The following is a 17,973-nucleotide window of genomic DNA, read 5'->3' as shown; positions in this document are numbered from 1 at the left end:
CTTCTCCCTTTGTCTTCCTCTTTTAGTTTAATCCTGAATGTAATATGCACCCAAATGAGATTCAAATGAAAGCACACAAGATCATTACAATTATATATATATATATATAAATAATATATATATATAAAATATAATATATAATATTATATATATATATAATCTGTCATTACGCTCAGCAGTTCATTAACACTGGTGCTGAGCAACACCCTTTCTTCACTGTAAGTATTGGCACTTCAGATCCTGGGTTAGAAAACCATGGCAGTTCTAGTTTCTGAGTTAGACAAACATCAGCATCACTGGGTCACCTCCGTGCAGCCTTGGAAAAGCACTCAGGCTGCAAGGCCATGTTTGTGATGCACTTGCAAACTCGTGAGAGAGTTTCCAGTGTGACTGCATAGTCTTAGTCAATGCAATCTTAATACCAGCGGGGGAATACTACAAAAACAGACAACAAGTGTAAGGGATTTTTGTTATCGCCCACTAGTTTGCACGTGATCTGGTGTGATTCATAGTCTTCACAAAGTAGGAGAGCAACAACAAAGGACAGTTTTAGAAATACCATCCAATAGAGTAGTGAGGAAATCAGACACAACAAACAAATGGAAATAGTTGTAGTACCCCAGGTTTACCATAAAACCTTCAAAAAATGCAAAAAATACAGAAGCTACAGACTGTGAAGTCAGAAAATAAAGGACAACTGCTTAAAAAAATGCAGTAAGGACAGAGATTTATAGTGAAAACATACTGTTGGGGTTTTACCTTGCTGTAATTTGGGGACCCAAGTTATCAGATAAGTACCTGCCTTGGACCTCAGAGTTTCAAGGCTCTCTCTTTGAATCAGTCTGTTAGCTGGGTTTTCTAAACAAGTCTGTCCATTGAGGAATTTATTTAGAGTCAAAAAAAAAAAAAAAGTGATTCATTTATTTTTCTCTTCACTGTCCACCCCTGCCAGCAATGGGCAATGTCATGATTCTTACAAGCACTTGAATTAGTGTTTTTCTTGGAAACTATGCCAACGAAGCCATTTTTCAGATTGTTAAGCACTGATCCCTTTCTTAACTGTGTAATTTTGGGGTTCTGCTTCAGCTGAGGTTTTAGATATCTTCTCTGTGTATCCATAGTATGTGTATTTATTTGTAGATCTTGAATGTTGTGTGTGGCAGTTGAAAAAACAAATCTCTCTCAGGATGAGGTCTGGGTAAAGGAGAGAAAATAAGTCTGTTATTTATTGTTTTTAAAGCATAACAATTCACTGAAATCAGCAGGTGCTTCATTTTATTTTGTTTTGTGCTTTGTTGTTGTTTGGATGTTTTTGCTTGAACGTGATCCAGACAAATGAGGATGATCAAAACCAAGCTGGCTGCAGCCTTTGGTGACCTGCTGTAGGTGAGCCTACTTTGGCATGGGGCTGGATTTAAACCATCTGCAGAGCTTCTTTCCAACCTTCCTTCCTTCTGCCCAACTATTCAGTGGTTTTTGCAAACTTGCCATGGATTCTGACAGTCATAAATTTGATTTTAAAAAAATTATTCACATTCAGGCCTGCTGTCTTCATTCAGAAGTTCCAGTAATTTTCCTTCTGTATTTCACTTTGATGCTGGCTCTGTGCCACTGACCTTTTCTGTGAAGTTCAATTCCTATCACTCTCTTTGCATGCAACAGATTTTTCCAATATTAATTTAAGGAATGCCTGAAAACTGGTACACTGCTTATTTCCTTAAAAAAAAAAAATAAATAAAATAAAAAAAAATTCACAGTCACCCTAGCTTTTCACATCAGTGAACTTCTGTAACCTTTTGGTGTGTTTATATTACCCTCTTTTAATTTTATATTTGACTTCTCACTTGCAAAGGGCTGGAGTGGAAATCCTAGGTTCCAGACATGAGTACAAGTTGCCATCTTCTGAACCCATGGTCTGTGGCTCTTGTTTCACAGAGATTCTGGCTTTCCAGCAAAAGGAGCCTGAACTGCTTATACTGACAGCTGAGCCTGTTAGCTGCCTCAGCTCTAAGCCTTTTGTATAGCTAGCTCAGACTCCTCTTCATGCTTAAGTAATAGCATTGTTAATTGGAGTAGTTGCAGCTGTACAAGCAGTGGTGGAACTACAGGTTGTGCTGGCATGATGCACTGAAAAGCTGTTACAAGTTGCTCTCTGAACTCTTCAGTGGTTGAACTTTTGCTTTCCAAAGCAACACCTATTTGGAAATGCAGGTTAATGAGATGTTGATATGGGGCAGCTGCATCTGAATCACAGCCTGTTCAAGGCAAACAAGGAATGGGATGGTGTTGGCCATGCTGGAGATGTTCTTGTTCTGTATCTGGGGTTTCCAATCAACATAGCTTTCAGAGGTTCTCAGTGTACTTAAAAGTTGCTCTGCACTGAACAATCATTGTAGTTATTCAAATAAATAACCCCAAACATTGGCATGGCCTTAAACAGTAGTGGTGCGTCAGGCTTTAGAAATAGCCTCTTCAAACTGGGCACGTGGAATCTGCAACTGCCTGAAGGTGCAGGTGGATGTGACTACTTGCTGGCAGTCACAAAAGCCGACTGGGACAACTTGGGTGCAGAATCACATTTCACAGCTTGCTTGTTCAGTGTCTGCTGCAGGGAGGAAAAACATAGCTTGCTTGAGACCTGTGGGAAGAGGAGCCCCAGCAGAGCCTGTAGCTTCACTGTATGAAGTGGCTACACAGGTGGCACAAACTCAAGTTTTTGGCATGCTCTGTCGAGGACTTTCTCAGTCAAATCATGGGGTTGTTTCATTGAAAATGCATCAAAATAGTTGCAGTATTTGCACAAAGCTTGTTCTGACTTCTGTTAGCACACTGTCTATAAGAACTGCTGGATGCTTTTTTGTTTTGCCATGAAGCTCAGTGCTCAAACAAATCACAGTCATGTGTTTTCCTTGAGTTGAAAGCTGTACATACAGGAGGAAAGTGGAATTTGACTTTCCAAGTCTAGTCAAACCTTGACCACTTAGTATGAAGCCTTGTAGCAGTATTAACACCAGCTTGAAGGCCAACTGTTCCAAGATGCAGAAGAATCACTCTAAGCACACAAACCTAGCTTCTTATTTATGGGGATCCTTTTCTCTAGGTACAGGGGGCATTACGTATCCCTTTCATTAGGGAAGAGACTTCCCTATTATAAGTTATCTGTTCTGAGTATTTGTTTTTAAACTATTGCAGCAAAATAGAAATACTTGCAGATACTTTCAGTGCAAGTGAATCTTTGCAGGGATTCACTCCAAAGCTGACTGCAAGGAGGGGAAAAAAACAGCACTCAGCCTGTGAGAACTGGTTTTACTGCTTAAGTATTTCTCAATCTTATTGCTGCACCATGTGCAACAACTGATATTAGTGCATGCAAGAGTATAGCAGAGGCAGAAGGGAGTGTGTCCCCACGCTATTTTGCAACACTGCACTTTTGAAGTTCCTCGGCTGTGCTGAGAGGATGTGGTTATTCAGTTTTGCTGCTGTTTCAGGAAGGATGGAGCTCCAGTAAACTTTCCCTGAAAGAGTCACCTGGAAACCACATAGATAAATACCTGAGAAGGGAGATGCCACCAGTGGGAGATGGGAACACAGGGCTAGATTGAGCACAAATCCTGAGTTCAGGAGAATGATGAGACCAATGAAGTGGACCCTGCATGGGAGAACTGCACAGCACATGCTATTTTTGCCCTGAATGGTTATTCTTAGGAGCTGAAGCCTTTGACATTCTGTGGGAGGGGACACATCACCGTGCAAAGGGTATGTAAGTGCAACACAACAAAGCCTCAGAAGAGTTCACAAAATCAGTTGCCAGTCATTCTTGGGGTGATGGTGGCTGTGCTAATCAATTTTTCCACTGCATGTTGTGCCTTCCTAGGAGCTGCCACTGTGCAGCAAGTTTTGGGGATTCCACGTCTGGTTATCAAAGGACGGATCTTGTGTGGGAGGGGGAAGCCTGCCTGCACCCCACACTGGCTGCTCATGTCAGCCACAGAGATTCATCTAAAAAGATGACTTAGTGTACAGAGCTGCCTTTAAAGCACTGTGCCTTGTCTCAGTGTCACCTGCTTTTCTTGCTGTCTCTTTCAGGCAAGTTTCACCATATTCTCAGGACTGGCTCCACTCTATGGCACTGCAGGCAGTGGGTGCAATGCAGGGTGTTGCAGAGCTGTCCTCTCTGCAGGATGAATTCCTGCCTTGCACATGGTAGTTTTCAGGTGTCAGAGGATGCCTATTATTTCCAGCACAACACTGGAACAGTTTTGGAATCTCTCTTCCAGTGACAGAAGACTGGCACTGGGAAGATGGAAAACTAAAGACTAAATTCCCTTTTTGTCTTTGCACAAGCACCAGACTTGTGCACATGCATCCCTCTTGCCTGATTTCAAGCCATTGCATTCCTCTCTCCCTCCCCTGTGGTGCCATGTTGCTTTCATTTTCATCCCATCACCTGCTCCTCAGAGGGCTGTATTTCATTTCTGAAGCTAGGCCTCATCTCACAGTTACAGGTGCTGTGTGCTGCAGCTTCCTGTCTGGGACACTGATCGGTGCTGCTCTTCTGGGTTGTGCTTGCTCTCTTAGGAGGCTAGAACTCATCTTAGCAGGGTCTCTACGTGCTCTGGACTCTTGTACCTCTTCTCCGCACAACATGCTCACCCAGCCAAGAGCATCCTGAACAAATAAATGCTGATAACTGGAGGGTTATCATTCTAAGAGCAATTAAGAGCATTAGAGTAGGTCACTGAGTTGTTTGTTTTTTTTTTAATTGAATTCTGTAATTGTAGTCAATGAGGACTCCTGCAGCTGATAAATGAAAGTTTTAACAACATTTACACCTTGATATAGGCCTACCTTGTACATATTCTTGTTTCTTATGATGTCTCTGCTCTGCAGAGTGCTGCAGCAAAGCACCATCTTCCTGCACATCCCAGCCTCCTTGCTAGGGACAGGGGGACACATCCCTCACCCAAAGAATCATTCTAGCCATTCACAGTGGGCATCTGTTTGATTCAGAGATCCAGGTATAGGCTGTGCCTCCCAGGGTAGGGTTTGCTCACCCCATAGCAGGGGATGTATGTCCCTGGAGAGCTGTTTCCAGGAAGGAGACCTTCCCCACTGCCATGCCCAGGTGAGCTGTGGACATGGAGAGAGGTTGAAAACACATCCTTAGTTCGCACCACATGTGTAGCAGGTGCTGTTTAGGTGCATTGTTTACTTGCATGGAAATTACATGCTTTAGAGGTGATGCTATGTTGTAAGTAAGGTTCTGGCTGGGTGGACTCCAGCACCTGTGCTGCTGTCATCTTTTGGCTCTGGGACTGTCCCACTGCGACATGAAGGTTAGAGGTGGTCTTGTGCACCTGAATGCTGTTAAGGATGGGGACTGTTCTGCCTCTTGTTTTCTAGGCACCAGTTCTCCTCATGGGCTTGCTGCATGTCTCTAGCAGAGCAGAGGGAAGTCAACACTCAAGTAACAGTTACTAAAATGTGTGCAGTTTGTGCATCTACAGGTGACATGTTCCTGCTGGTGGGTTCAACACTGCTCCGGTATAGAGCTCAGACTGGGGCTGCTCTTGGTAGAGGGAAGGGAGGCCCCATTCAGGGCGAGCCAGGACTGAAGATCCCCATCTCCCTTTGGAGGTGTCTGGTTGTCACCTGCAAGTCATTGCAGAGGGTGGCACTTAAGAAAGCTCTGTCCTTGCTACTCAGTGGGGCACAACCAGGCCTTGCAGGAGGTGGAGTGGGTACACCGTGCTGAGAGCCATTAAACTAGATCTGCACTTGTGGTCTTATGCCCTGCCTAGTTTCCCTGTCTCTTGGTAGATGATGTTCAATTGTCCATGGGCATGCCTGTGTGGATGCCTGATCTTCTTTCAGAAGTGATGGTGGCGGTGAGAGCTGTGGGTGGCTGAGCTCCTTTCTTCATTTGTTCCCCTCTTTTATGTGCTTCAGTGCCTTGCTCCAAGGAGATGTGGAGCAGGTGAGAGGGGCTCAACTGTGTCCGGAGGGAGGTGGAGGCCCTGCCCTGTAGCATGGCCTTGCTTTGTGAGCTTCACCTTGCTTCTCTGGGCTGGGGACCCAGGTGGCTGGTGCAGGTGGTTGCTGTGGGGTGAACTGCAGCTGGCTCTGACTGGGGAGGGTGTGGGGGCACAGCTGGAGCCAGGCACAGGCTGGTCCCTCAACCATGAGGAGACTTGGTGGGGCCAATACAGGGTTCACCTCATAACACGTGTGCTCCACCTGTGAAAGCTGCTTATGATACGTGTGTATAGCCAAGATGGTAAGTGCCTCTTGGAGGGGGGAGGAGATGCTTTTTGTGTCATTACAGATTTAGCAAAGAGATTGGATGCGTTGGTGTGGCACTGAGTGGGTGGGTGACAGCATGAGCAGTCAGTGCCATCCTGCTCGTTTTCCAGCCTGGTCCCTGGGTTGATGCCAGGAACTGGCCTGGGGAACAAGTGCCTTTAAGCTAATCATGTGCTTCAAACTCTATGTTTTTTTGGTTTGTTTTTTAATGCCTTCTAGAAATAAGCTTTCTCATAACTCCCCACTGGTTGTGTGCTCTCTGTGCTGTAATACCACAAGCTCCTGAGGGAGGTCAGCAGCCATTATAGACACCGGACAACTAGCACGTGTCATGAAAGGTTCTTTCACCAATGGCTCATAAATGTAAAAAGAAGAGGTAAAAGTGGATGTAAGAATGAGAAAAGGAGAGACCACACTGAGTGGCAGCAGGAGCAGAGATACACCAGTACCTCTGCATTGATGCAAATGGCTCAGAGCCATTTTTGAACCTTGGTGCCTTGAACATCCACTGGAGGAGGGGCTTCAGAAACTCTACTGACCTTCCTGGAGCTCTGACACCCCCAGGCAGGTACCTAGAAAGCTACAGTGAGTGAGCTCGGCTGGGCACTGCCCTTAGCTGGGGATGTGAGGTGCAGGTGAGAAGCCAGAGCATACAGCAGCAGCGAGAGCTGCTTAACCTCATATCTCTCTACTTTGCTGCTTTGACCTAATAATGGTAGGTATTTCTCATACTTTAGATTTTTAGCTGAAACTCACAGGCTGATTGCTACTGGAGTATGCTACTAAGAAATTTTACTACAACACACTTTGAATTCACATTGATTTTATAGAAAAAGAATTTGAGACTTCTCTTTTTTAGAATCAGAAGCACTGCTGTTCTGAGTACGATGGTGTGGCATGCTGTTTGGAATTTCCCTTGCTTTCTATATATACACATGCAGCAAAGCCACAGGAAATAGAAGTTTAAAAAAAAAACAAAAAAAACAGACATAGAACATAGGTATCTTCTTGAACAAATTTTATTCTTGTCATTGGTTTTATCATTAGTGAGCACTTAATCTTGGGCCATCACTTAAGGCTTGTCTTAAAAGATCTGATGCCCTATAAATCATTTGAGGGCAAAACGCATTGCCTTAAAGTTGCTGAAAAATGAGAGGATTTTTAGGCTCTTGGTTCTGTAGTTCTGTACTTGCTGTGCTACAGAAGGCAACTTTATTGCTGATCTTCTCTCTCTTGGGGCTTTTGGGGTGAGGAGTCACTGCTGAGTTTTCTCCCAGTTGTCTCTTCTGTGGTTCAGTCTTCCCTAAAGTTGCTGTCATGATAATGTGCTAAGAGCCTATTTCTGCATGGCAACACGCATAGTCTGGCACTGTAAGTAAACAGCATTTACTTTAAAATCCTATCTTAAATATGGTATCATTAAATCCAGCAGCCATGAAGACTAACTTGCCATCATTCAGACTGAATCTGTGGTCTGAAAACATTGTTAGTGAGAGAGCTGCTCAGGAGCCCTGAGCCAGTCCTAGCTCTGTACTCATGCTGCTCTGGAGAGCAAAACTTGAGGAGAGTGATTCTAAAGAGGGAGCAATTCCAGGAGAAGGATGGACTTAATCATGAAGGTAGTTGGACAAATACACCCAGGCATCTCTGTGTGATAGCACATTCATGCAAGGCCTAGAAGAGACAGTTACTCGTCTCCTTCCAGACTCCACAGACCTACAGGGGTATATCTGCCTGCCTTTTAGTACTGTTCTGTCTCTCGAGTGAGGGTACTGCTCATCAGTGCTGAGAGATTGACAGAAATCAGAAACGGGGTTTGGTTACGTTGGATGCCTTTGGCAACTGATGCAGTAAATAAGGAACTGAGTCCCATACGGTCATGCAGACTTTCTGCATGGTCTCAAGAGTCTATGCAATTTTACAAATGTGTTTTCAGTGAACATATGTCGTACAAATGGCTAATGAAAGTTCATAAAGTTTATGCTGTTCAAGTTGCTTTCATTTGACACAGTTCCTTTCTTACTCATGCACTGTCATTGCTTTCTTTTGGGAAAGAAGCTGCATTGCTTTCACCATTTGACCAAACAAGATGCACACTATATGGACAGCAGTCCAAGTGGCAGAAAAAAAAACTGCATGAGGCCAAAGGAGCTTTCCTTAATGTAAAGGGTTCAAAAATGGTGTGATTTCATGGCTGCTTTTACTTCAGCACTGGGGCAGTGGAGCTGACAATTCTTATTCGTTCCAGCCTACAGTTTGAGGAACGTGCACTGTGAATGTAGGCATTGGTTGGAATTGCTTGGGAAGTACTGACGTGTATGCTGTGCTTGCTGAGGACAGGGCAAAGCACTGGGTAACAGCTTTTTTAGGACAGATAATGTATGCCTTATAGTCTGAACCAAACAGCTGTAGAAGATGCTGGTAGTTTAGTTTTACAGTGTCTAATTGGTTTTTTGGTTAGCACAAAGACAGAGAAATAGGTAAGGTTCTTTTTACTACAGTTGGGGGAAAATAGGAAGTAGTAAAATAGCCCCAAAGCTGAGGTATTCTTATGCTGGAAAGTAGCTGGACTTTTGATGCTGGTATTCAAATTTCAGTTTTTTATTGTGTAGCTTTAGGTTTTAAGAGACTTGCTGCAACCTATGCTTGATCTAAAACTTCATCAGTCTGTATTTGCTGGGCCTCTTTGTAGGTATATCCAGTTTCCCAGCAGTCATTTCACCTCAGTCCTCCTTTTCCAGGATTTGCATTCCAACATCTGCTTTGACAGGGAGGGAACTAATTTACAGGACTTGAAACAATGAGAATATCAAGGGTATCTTCTCTTGATTTCTGTGTACTGCAGCTTCCTGTATCTAATTCTTCCATCCATATCTAATAGTCGTTCAGTCTGTCCAAGTATACCCAGAGGGCAGCATTAATGTACTTTAAAACCATAAACAAGGTTTGTCTAATGAGACGCTAGGCAAAAGAAATAAACAAACCATTGAGAGATTAGCTTATGCCACAGGAAGTTTAATCATATTTTTTTCAGCATATATTCTGTGTGCTGCATCTGATCTCCAAGACCTTAAAAGGCAATGTTTAAAGAAAACATTGTCTAAAAGAAAAAAAAGAAAAATCTCTGCACATTTATGTATGCCATGATGAGAAAATCAAACTAGCAATCACAGGCTTACAATTAGTTAAAGAGTAGATCAGTAATAAAAACATTGCACCTGCACACTGCATGTCCATGTCTTTTTCTGGTGATTGCAATAAGGCAATATTGGCAGAAATCATCATCTCCCTTTGGGCTGTAAAAGAATTGTGGAAAAAGTAGAATTAAGATTTGCTTAGAGAAGATAGTCTTTAACTATTCATCCCAGAATTTCTTACATGTCTTGCTTGAGGATTGGCTCCAGGCCATGAGATGGACTACTGCTGTCCCAAGGAAGGGAAATTTCTTTCCCTCTCATCCAAGGAGAGCAGCTTTCCCTCTGTGTAGTTCTAGTTGTGCCAGCTGTTCTGCAACCATCCAGATGTTAATCATACAGACAGAACTGCTGTGGTGCTTCATTATGTATGTTGGGGAAAGAGTGTACCGTTTCCTCTTGTGCTTTTTGAACCTGGACCACAGCAAAGAACACTTTGCTCACTTATATGATGTTGAAACTACTTGGAAACGGAGAGGAAAACTGATGAAAATTCAGTGCTGCATGGAAAAATAAATTGGAGACTGGACTTAACTCCTAGCAAGCTGCTGTTCAGCAGGAGAAACTTTTCTGTATGGGAGACCAAGGGATAGTTGATGCTGTAGGAAATCCTAGCAATTACTGGAAATAAGGGGGGGGGGAGAAAAAGATAATACAAATATAGACTGAACAAATGCACAGTCCTTTTCAAGTGCACTACTGAAAAGGAACCAGAGCAGAAGATGGGTGGTGTTAAAGTAAGGGGGGGTAGATTTCTTTAGTATATTTGTCTGTACCATCCAGCTCTGACCTATTAAGAAATACTGGGATCTATGGCTGAGAAAAACCCTCCAGGCCCAGTGCGTAGACATTGTTATGTCTAATCTTTCTTCTCAAAACAACTTCCTCATACAGCTGAGGGACTGTCTCCAGTGTGGACACAAAAAAATTTAAGCTAGCAATGGCATAGCCACAAATGTTGTGCAGCAGGGTAGGGCATTAAATGTATTCTCATGCATCTGAAATGTCATTTGTCCTCTGAAATGAGTTATTTTCAACATATTTGAATATAGTTTGAGACGCTGGTTATCACTGCAGGAACGGAATAACTCATACCTGAAACCATGACATTTAGTTAGCCACTAAGTAACAGATTCTTTTACACTTAAATATTCTAAAAGATAGTTTTGACTATTAATACAGTAAAGCAACTTCACAACCACTTTTATTATAAAAATACTTAAGTGAAATTGGAATACAGTCAATAATTATACAAATACCTTTGCAAACGTAAATTATTTATGGCACAGAAAAAAAATAAATATCCCTATACATTGTTTCTGTGCAAAGAGACAGGCTAGTGTTAGTCAATAACCAGCCCTTGAATTTTTTCTTTACTCCTCCTGATTTTAGTTGAACACAAGGATTTTCAGGTAGGATGTTTGAAAGTTCAGTTTCAATACTACCAAAAAAAAAAAAAAAACAACTTTCACTTTAAATCCAGATAAAGTACAAGAAGATTTTTCTTATCTTATGCCAAACTGTTCCTCCCACATTCTTCAGCATGTGCTGTTTGGAAGAGAATGATATTTTCAAGTTCAGTGACTTTTTCCACAAGCCTTCAGACTGTTGTGAACAATTAGATCAAGAGTCAAACTGCAGTCTAAAGCCAGCTACCACTACATTTTGTTTTCTTTAGTTTGTAGTAGAATTTGCATTATGCTTGCATTGCTCGCAGTTGTTAAATTCTTCACAAAAACATCTTGCTTTTTCCTTAAAGTCTTTCATACAGTCCACAAGAAGGTGAAATCAAATAAGAGGTAGATCCTGTTTGTCCTCCTAGTTCCTAATAGCTGTCCATTTGAATTACTCTGGTTTAGGACTATAGGAGATGGGCCAAGTTTTACTGTCTATAAAGTAGTGATTGATTTATGTGCCTTACATCACATCGTCATTGGCAACATTCCGTAACGTGCTTGAGAAATTCATCACTGAGTTCATCACTGAAAAATCTCATACAATGAGGACATCTAAGTTCACCTTGTGCCCTGCCCTCTGATCCTGAGTTTTCATTGTCAGCAGGTGGGGAAGTCTGTTCAGACTGTGACGCTGTTCTTCTTGCTCCTGGTTGGCCTGGGCTGCTGCCTCGTAGGTGTTCAACTTTTGTCTGTACATGCATATGATTTTGGTTACCAGTGTGAACTCTGAAACGACTACTTGTGTCTCTGGAGTCCTAGAAAGAGAAAGAAGAGCTCTTGAGAAAAAAGTAGTAAAAGAATATCTCCAAAATGGTGTTACCACCTTAATCTGAAACATGGTGTATGTCTTTACCTGAAGATCTGGAAATAGAATAGGTGACATTTTTTAAGTTTTATTAAGAAAAAAAGTCAAGCAGGCTTGTAGAAAACAGGACAGAGCTAGCATGATGCTTTAAGGACACTGCTGTTACAAAGTCAATTTTCCCTGTCTTCTTTATAACAATTCACAATTACTGTGGTCAATGAAAAGAGGGAAAATGGGCTAGAAAGAGATATTTATGTAGTGGGATGCATTTCTACTACTAAACAAAACTACAAAGCAATAGTTTGTGACAGCTGTACTGAACTGAAATGGTTTTAGAAGTACTAGGATTTTTTTTTAATGTTTTCTTAAAAGTACATTGTAGATGAGATGTTCTCATTTGAAAAAAAACTGTTGTATTGCTTATTTACCTTCTTGCCTTCTTGTCTTCTTGCTAGCTGGTGTTGCAGACATGAAACTTCTAGCTGAAGTTCTTGTATTTTACTCTGTGCTCGTTCCCTGTCTGATCTCTCTGATGTGAAATCATCTTTATAAACTAGGACCTGAAAAAGAATTATGTTAATAGTTTACTAAGAGTATGGCAGGTGAGATTAAATAGTTGAGGCTGAGATTATTTCTTCAAAAGCACTTATTTCCCAAATCTCAGTATGTTCATTTCTATCATATCTTTGCTTTAAAGGCAGTTGTTTTTCTTTTTTTACATCTTAGATTTTTGTAATATCTTGTAAGAAATAAAATAAAAATAATATTTTAATGGCAGCAGAACTGCATGTAATTCTTTAAGTAGGATTTCTTTTTCCAAGTGTTGTTAAGTAGCCAAATGAGGCAAGACAAGCAGCAAAAGGAAAAGATTTGAGGTCTGGATAGAAAAAAAAGAATTCCCAAATCTAGGGGGAAAAAAAAAATTAATAACCTGTTGCTCCAGCATTTGTATGCGCTCATTATCTCCTTCTCTAGCCTTCTTCACATCTTCTAATTCTCTCCTTGATTTTTTGCACTCATTCATTTTTTCTTCCAGCAGCTTGTTTAGCCGGAGTATCTCCTTTTGCATCAGCTCAGAATTGGTTTGTGCTGAAGGTGTGCTGTGCTGCTGCTCCAGCTGTGACTTCAGCTCTTTCAGCTGCAAGTGGAGTCGCTTCACATACTCATCTCTACTAGCATCGTACTTCTGCCATTTTGCATTTAAGTCTTCCACCTGAAAGACCACCCAGTAGCATCACAACACGAAGATGCAAACTTCTAAGCTTTCATAGATTGTCTATATGGGCAGGACTCTAATTTCTCTACATATGTAGGATATAATATGCTGACTCAACCACTGTGTATCAATTCCATGGGAGAGCGTAAGGTCATTATGCTATAAGCTGAGTTTTCCATCTGCCAAGTCATAGAGACAGTATTAAATCATATGGCATGGGAAGGGTTGGTAGCCACCCTTTGACTATTGCCATTCTTCTGGAGTGGAATATTGATGCAGGGAAGGAACAAGAAAGCCATTTCCTTCTGCAGTGTATTTTTAACAACAAAAATAGATTCAAAATAACACAATAAGCTGTTCTTGGCCAAGAGAACAAAGACTGCCACGCTGAAAGGACTAAAACAATCTGGGAATTGCATTAAACTGGCCTATAAGTTTGGAATGGGAGAGCCTAGTTAATCCAAATACCGTAATTCAAAATAATGAAATTTTTATTTTGTACAAAATGAAGTACTCACGTGTGCTACTTTTTGTTTTAACATTCTGTTTTCATCTTGTAGTTTGCAGATAAGGGCTTGAAGTGAAGTTTCATTGTCTAATACCTGTAACTTTCAGATAAAGAAAGTGTTATTTAGCTATGCTGTTAAACTGGAGGTAATTTCTTTTATAAGTACTTGCTATCAGTAACACAAATACATACATACTAAGAGGATAGCTTACAGCTTTTCATCTTAATAAGCACAATGTAATCAGTTTTTGTTTTTTTTTTTTTACTTACCTCAGTACTGCTTTTAAATATGGCTGTGTGGTCTCATAAAATCACGTCGCACTCTAAGCCTCCTAAAGCAACAAGGCCAATAACACACACCTCCTGTGCCAAAGGGCCTACAGTGCTGACAACAGCACTTGGCAGTTTACATGAAGTTATTGGAAACTATTATTTGGAGTGGGGAAATGCATGACAAGGGCACATATATATCTTCATCTTGCTCTGCTACTACTGTCAATTTTGGCTACTACGAGAAAGTAAGCAGCTTTTTAATAGTAATTTCTAAGCTGACTGAAAGGATACCTACTTTTTTTTTACAGTTGTGACATCTGCTTTAAAAAAAGCCCCAGTGTATGTGAGTAATATAGAACACTTTTGTACAAAATTCCCTAGAATCAGCTAGTACTTGCCTCTGAAATTTCTCTTCAACAGGGAAGTCCCCGCTGGACAAGGTTAGCTAGTTATTACATACATCAAAGTCAATCAAGTTTCCTGCCTATCAATTATACCAAATATAAGAATACTGGAAGTTTCAAATCCCTTATATAGTCCTTTCTTCTTATACCAACTCCACCTCTATCTGTTTCTTAGAGGTAGTTTTAACGTGATTAAGTTTCCTTTAGAAGTGCTGCTTGTGTGTTCAGCAGAGTGCAAGTGACCTACGTATGTATGCATCACAAAAGCATTGGTCCACGATCCTCTGAGACACAGCCTTACCACTACATTACAAAATCATGCAACAGAACGATGCGTGCCATGCAGTGCTATAGCATCGTACTCATCCCATCTGGTTTTAGAGGCAGCACCTCTGGTTTTACTCACTTATGGTATTTTCATGAATTACTTCATCACTGCAACCCACCATGATTTCTGGAAGAGTGGAACAACACTCTTTACCCTATGCTGAAAAGCTTCAACTAAGGTGACGATGCTGTAAAGCCACAACACTATGTGACAAAATCCAGGTGTTTGCACCTCCCCCGCCCCCACCAGGGACATTTCTGCCCCTTCTCTATCATGAAGCACTTTGTCTAAACACGCCTGCTGGAGAGAAGCGTTATCTTAGAGTGGGAGGGCAAAGGGGAACCCCAGAGCAAAAATAGGTAAGACATTTTGACCTGCTCTTTCCTAACCAACTTTCTGTAGCTCTGTACTACTTATGCAAAGCCACGTGCTGTAGAGTTGTTAATAGAAATACTACTTCAAAAAAAATTATTCCTTATTTTGTGACTTAGATGCTTACAGCAGTCATCATGTATCACCTTCAAAAACACAGCACCATCTAGTGATGCACACGTTCTTCAGTCTCAGGAAGGTATCTGCCTGCTGTACATGCAGGAAAGAATTGCAGTCAGGGAGCTGCTGAGGTTGTAAATGCCCTCTTCACTTCATCTCAAAAAAACGTCAGAGACAGCGAGAGCTCAAGTGACTGACAACTGCTTCAACCCTCAACTTATGGCAATCAGTTCTTTAGAGATTGCCATTATAGTCTTTTCACCATGCAAAATTATCTGAAGGCATGTTTCTCACTGCTCCCTAATTATTGGTTATAATACAGTGTTACACCTCAGAAGCTAGCAGTACATGCACAAAACATAGCAGCTGTAAAAATACCTGATTAGATCTTTCAGTGGCAATCTGGACATCCAAATTCCCCTTCTCTTTTCTTTGCTTCTCTTCTAAACATTTTGCCAGATGTTGACACATTTCTGCTGTGGATGCTAATTTGCGTTGAAGTTGGTGAGTTTCATCAGTGAGTGACCGGCACAGAACATCGCTGGTGGCCTGAGCCTTCTCTCGCTCTGCCAAGCTCTTCTGAAGTCGTAAGATTTCTCTCTCCTTTTCATATGGAGGCTGGTTTATCATCTTCTCTATCTCTGCGTTTTTCTCCTCTAGCTGCTGATTCAACTTCTGCACTTCCTAAACATTAGGGAGGAGGAAGTTATTTAAAGCGAAGTGAACACAAAAGCCAAAGCATAAGATAGAATTTTAGATTGCAGTAGTTCCATATTGCTCCTATACTCCCTGCAAAGTACTTAAAAGGTAAAAATAAATCCATTTCTGTATAAACACTCAACCTTAGAACTGACAGGTCAGTCAATCAGTCAGAATCAGGAACTGCCCAGGCAGCCATCCAAGCACTTCCTGGTCAGCACAATGAACAACACAGAAACATGCAAAAATGCGCCAAGAGTTTATGAAACCCACTTGCAGCAGCTACAAACCAAAGATGAAACTTACAAGAAGCATACAGTTTAAAAGTAGTAACTGTGGTGACTGAGAAATGCTTACTAGTCCTGCATTCTAAGTGACCAGACTGCTAGTAGAGATTTGCCTCAAAAAAAAAAAAAAAATTGGACCTAGTAAGTCATCTTAACAAAAACCAAGCATCCTTATTGCCTGGAACGAGATAAGGGCAAATCAGAGCAGCAGCTTTCCCACCTAGGAAAGGACAAGTGGTAAGGACAAGCAAACAGAAAGTTAAATCCTTGTGGCAGCAAAAACTATTGGCAATAGCTGGCTCCAACATGCTGACTCCTGGCATACTCTTATAAAGCAAACACGTATCTCACTGCTGCATGTTCTGGTTGAATCGTTGAATCAAGACTGTGGGTCATCCACATTGCATAGACTAGTACATTAGCATAGACTAGATGCTAACTTGCTAGGTTCTCTGAGAAGGAGGAAGGCAGCTTACAGACAGGTACGACCACCCTCAGGTAGCACGCATCCATAGTACACCAGTCCTGACTTTGCCAAAAGCAGCCTGTGCCCTTCATCCTCAAAAAGCAAAGGATGCCAGTGGGTGCCAGACTTCTGCAGAGCTGGCGCTGCCCTGGGTGCCAGCACAGAAACTGAGCAAGCAGTCGAGCTTGACTGCCCCAGTTCTTCAGGAGCACCAAAGTCAGAGGAAGCACTGCCACCACACGGGCCAATGACTTCAGAAAGTGTCTTTTTTGTTATTATTTTTAGTGGCATTGATTTCAGCATTTTGGATTAGAAATAAAGCATATACATTAAAAAATGTAAACACATCATTAGAAAACATCTAAAAGAAATAATTTTCAGTCTAACTTACAGAAATAGCACTCATTACTAACATTTACATTCTTTCACATCGTGCTGAATTTCCCCTTTGCTACAGATTAAAGGCATTCAGCATCAGACTTCAGAACGTATTTGGACCCCACCAGTCTTCACATGCCACTAAGATCATTTCTTACAACAAATTTCCAGACCTGAACGCATTTACATGCATTTTAGGTGAGTGTCATATGTGGAAAACGTTTTGTACAAACATTAGGTCAAGAGAGGGCTTATGACAAAAACACTTGTTTCAATTTTAAGTACTGCTTCTTAGTTTGGAAATTCCTCCTTTGTACGGCTTCATACAGAAAGAAACGCTTAGAAATTCTTCAAGCATTCTTAGGCTGAGCATGGGAAAGTCTTAGCGACAGCCCCAGAAATAGTGCCTGGGGGTGGGAGGGGGCACAGTTCTGCACTGCATCAGAAAAGAGATCCTATCTCCCCCAGTCCGCCTCATCACTATGCAGAGTGCAAATCTAATACCGAAGTGCTCTCATTGTCAATACAAACCAGCCATTGCTTTCACAAAAATAATGGAGAAAGCGGTGTTACCCATCGTCTGTACTTCATTTGTACCAATTCTTTCTACTTCATCTGGTGCAAGGAGTTCATACAATCTTTAGGCTTGGAAGGGAGCCTTAAAGGCCAACTGGTCCGACTGCCCTGTGATGCACAGACACACACAGCCCCATCAGGTGCTCAGAGCATGCCGCGGCTGTGTCCAGGGACAGCACATCCAGCAGAGCCGGGCAACCTGTTCCAGTGCCTCAGCACCGCTACTGTAAAAAAAACTTTTTGCCTTATATCTCATCTAAATCTCCCCTCTTTTAGCTTGAAACCGCTTTCCCTTATCCTACCCCAACAGACCCTGCTGAAGAATCTGTCCCCTTCCATCTTATACCCCCTGAAGGGCTGCTCTCAGGTCTCCCCGGAGCCTTCTCTTCTCCAGGCCGAGCAGCCCCAACTCTCTCAGCCCGTCCTTGAGTTAAGCAATACAGAGTTTCCACGTTTCAACTACTTCTGTTCTGCTTGCAAGAACAGTTACGCGAAGGCTGTCAGCGCCTCGCTACGCGTCTGCAGCACATCCTCACGTCTCACGATCCCGGCGGCAGCGCCCGTCCCGTCGTGCATCCCTCGGCACC

General features: G+C 42.0%; 1 protein-coding gene across 1 annotated transcript in view; it reads right to left on the bottom strand.

The window, feature by feature from the left end:
• Positions 1 to 7,320: 7,320 nt before the first annotated feature.
• TNIP2 (TNFAIP3 interacting protein 2) overlaps positions 7,321 to 17,973 on the bottom strand; it is a 16,304-nt gene continuing 5,651 nt past the window's right edge. The window contains exons 2-7 of the mRNA XM_031553291.1: positions 15,359 to 15,664; positions 13,494 to 13,583; positions 12,691 to 12,972; positions 12,188 to 12,319; positions 11,517 to 11,709; positions 7,321 to 9,599 (exon numbers count right to left, since the gene is read on the bottom strand). Coding sequence (XP_031409151.1) covers positions 9,436 to 9,599; positions 11,517 to 11,709; positions 12,188 to 12,319; positions 12,691 to 12,972; positions 13,494 to 13,583; positions 15,359 to 15,664 — 1,167 coding nt within the window. The 3' untranslated portion in view covers positions 7,321 to 9,435. The remainder of the gene's footprint in view (positions 9,600 to 11,516; positions 11,710 to 12,187; positions 12,320 to 12,690; positions 12,973 to 13,493; positions 13,584 to 15,358; positions 15,665 to 17,973) is intronic.

Source organism: Meleagris gallopavo, chromosome 4, assembly GCF_000146605.3.
Source record: "Meleagris gallopavo isolate NT-WF06-2002-E0010 breed Aviagen turkey brand Nicholas breeding stock chromosome 4, Turkey_5.1, whole genome shotgun sequence".
Classification (NCBI taxonomy): Eukaryota; Metazoa; Chordata; class Aves; order Galliformes; family Phasianidae; genus Meleagris; species Meleagris gallopavo.
The sequence above is the reverse complement of the archived record's forward strand: the minus strand, read 5'-3'. Positions and strand labels throughout refer to the sequence as shown.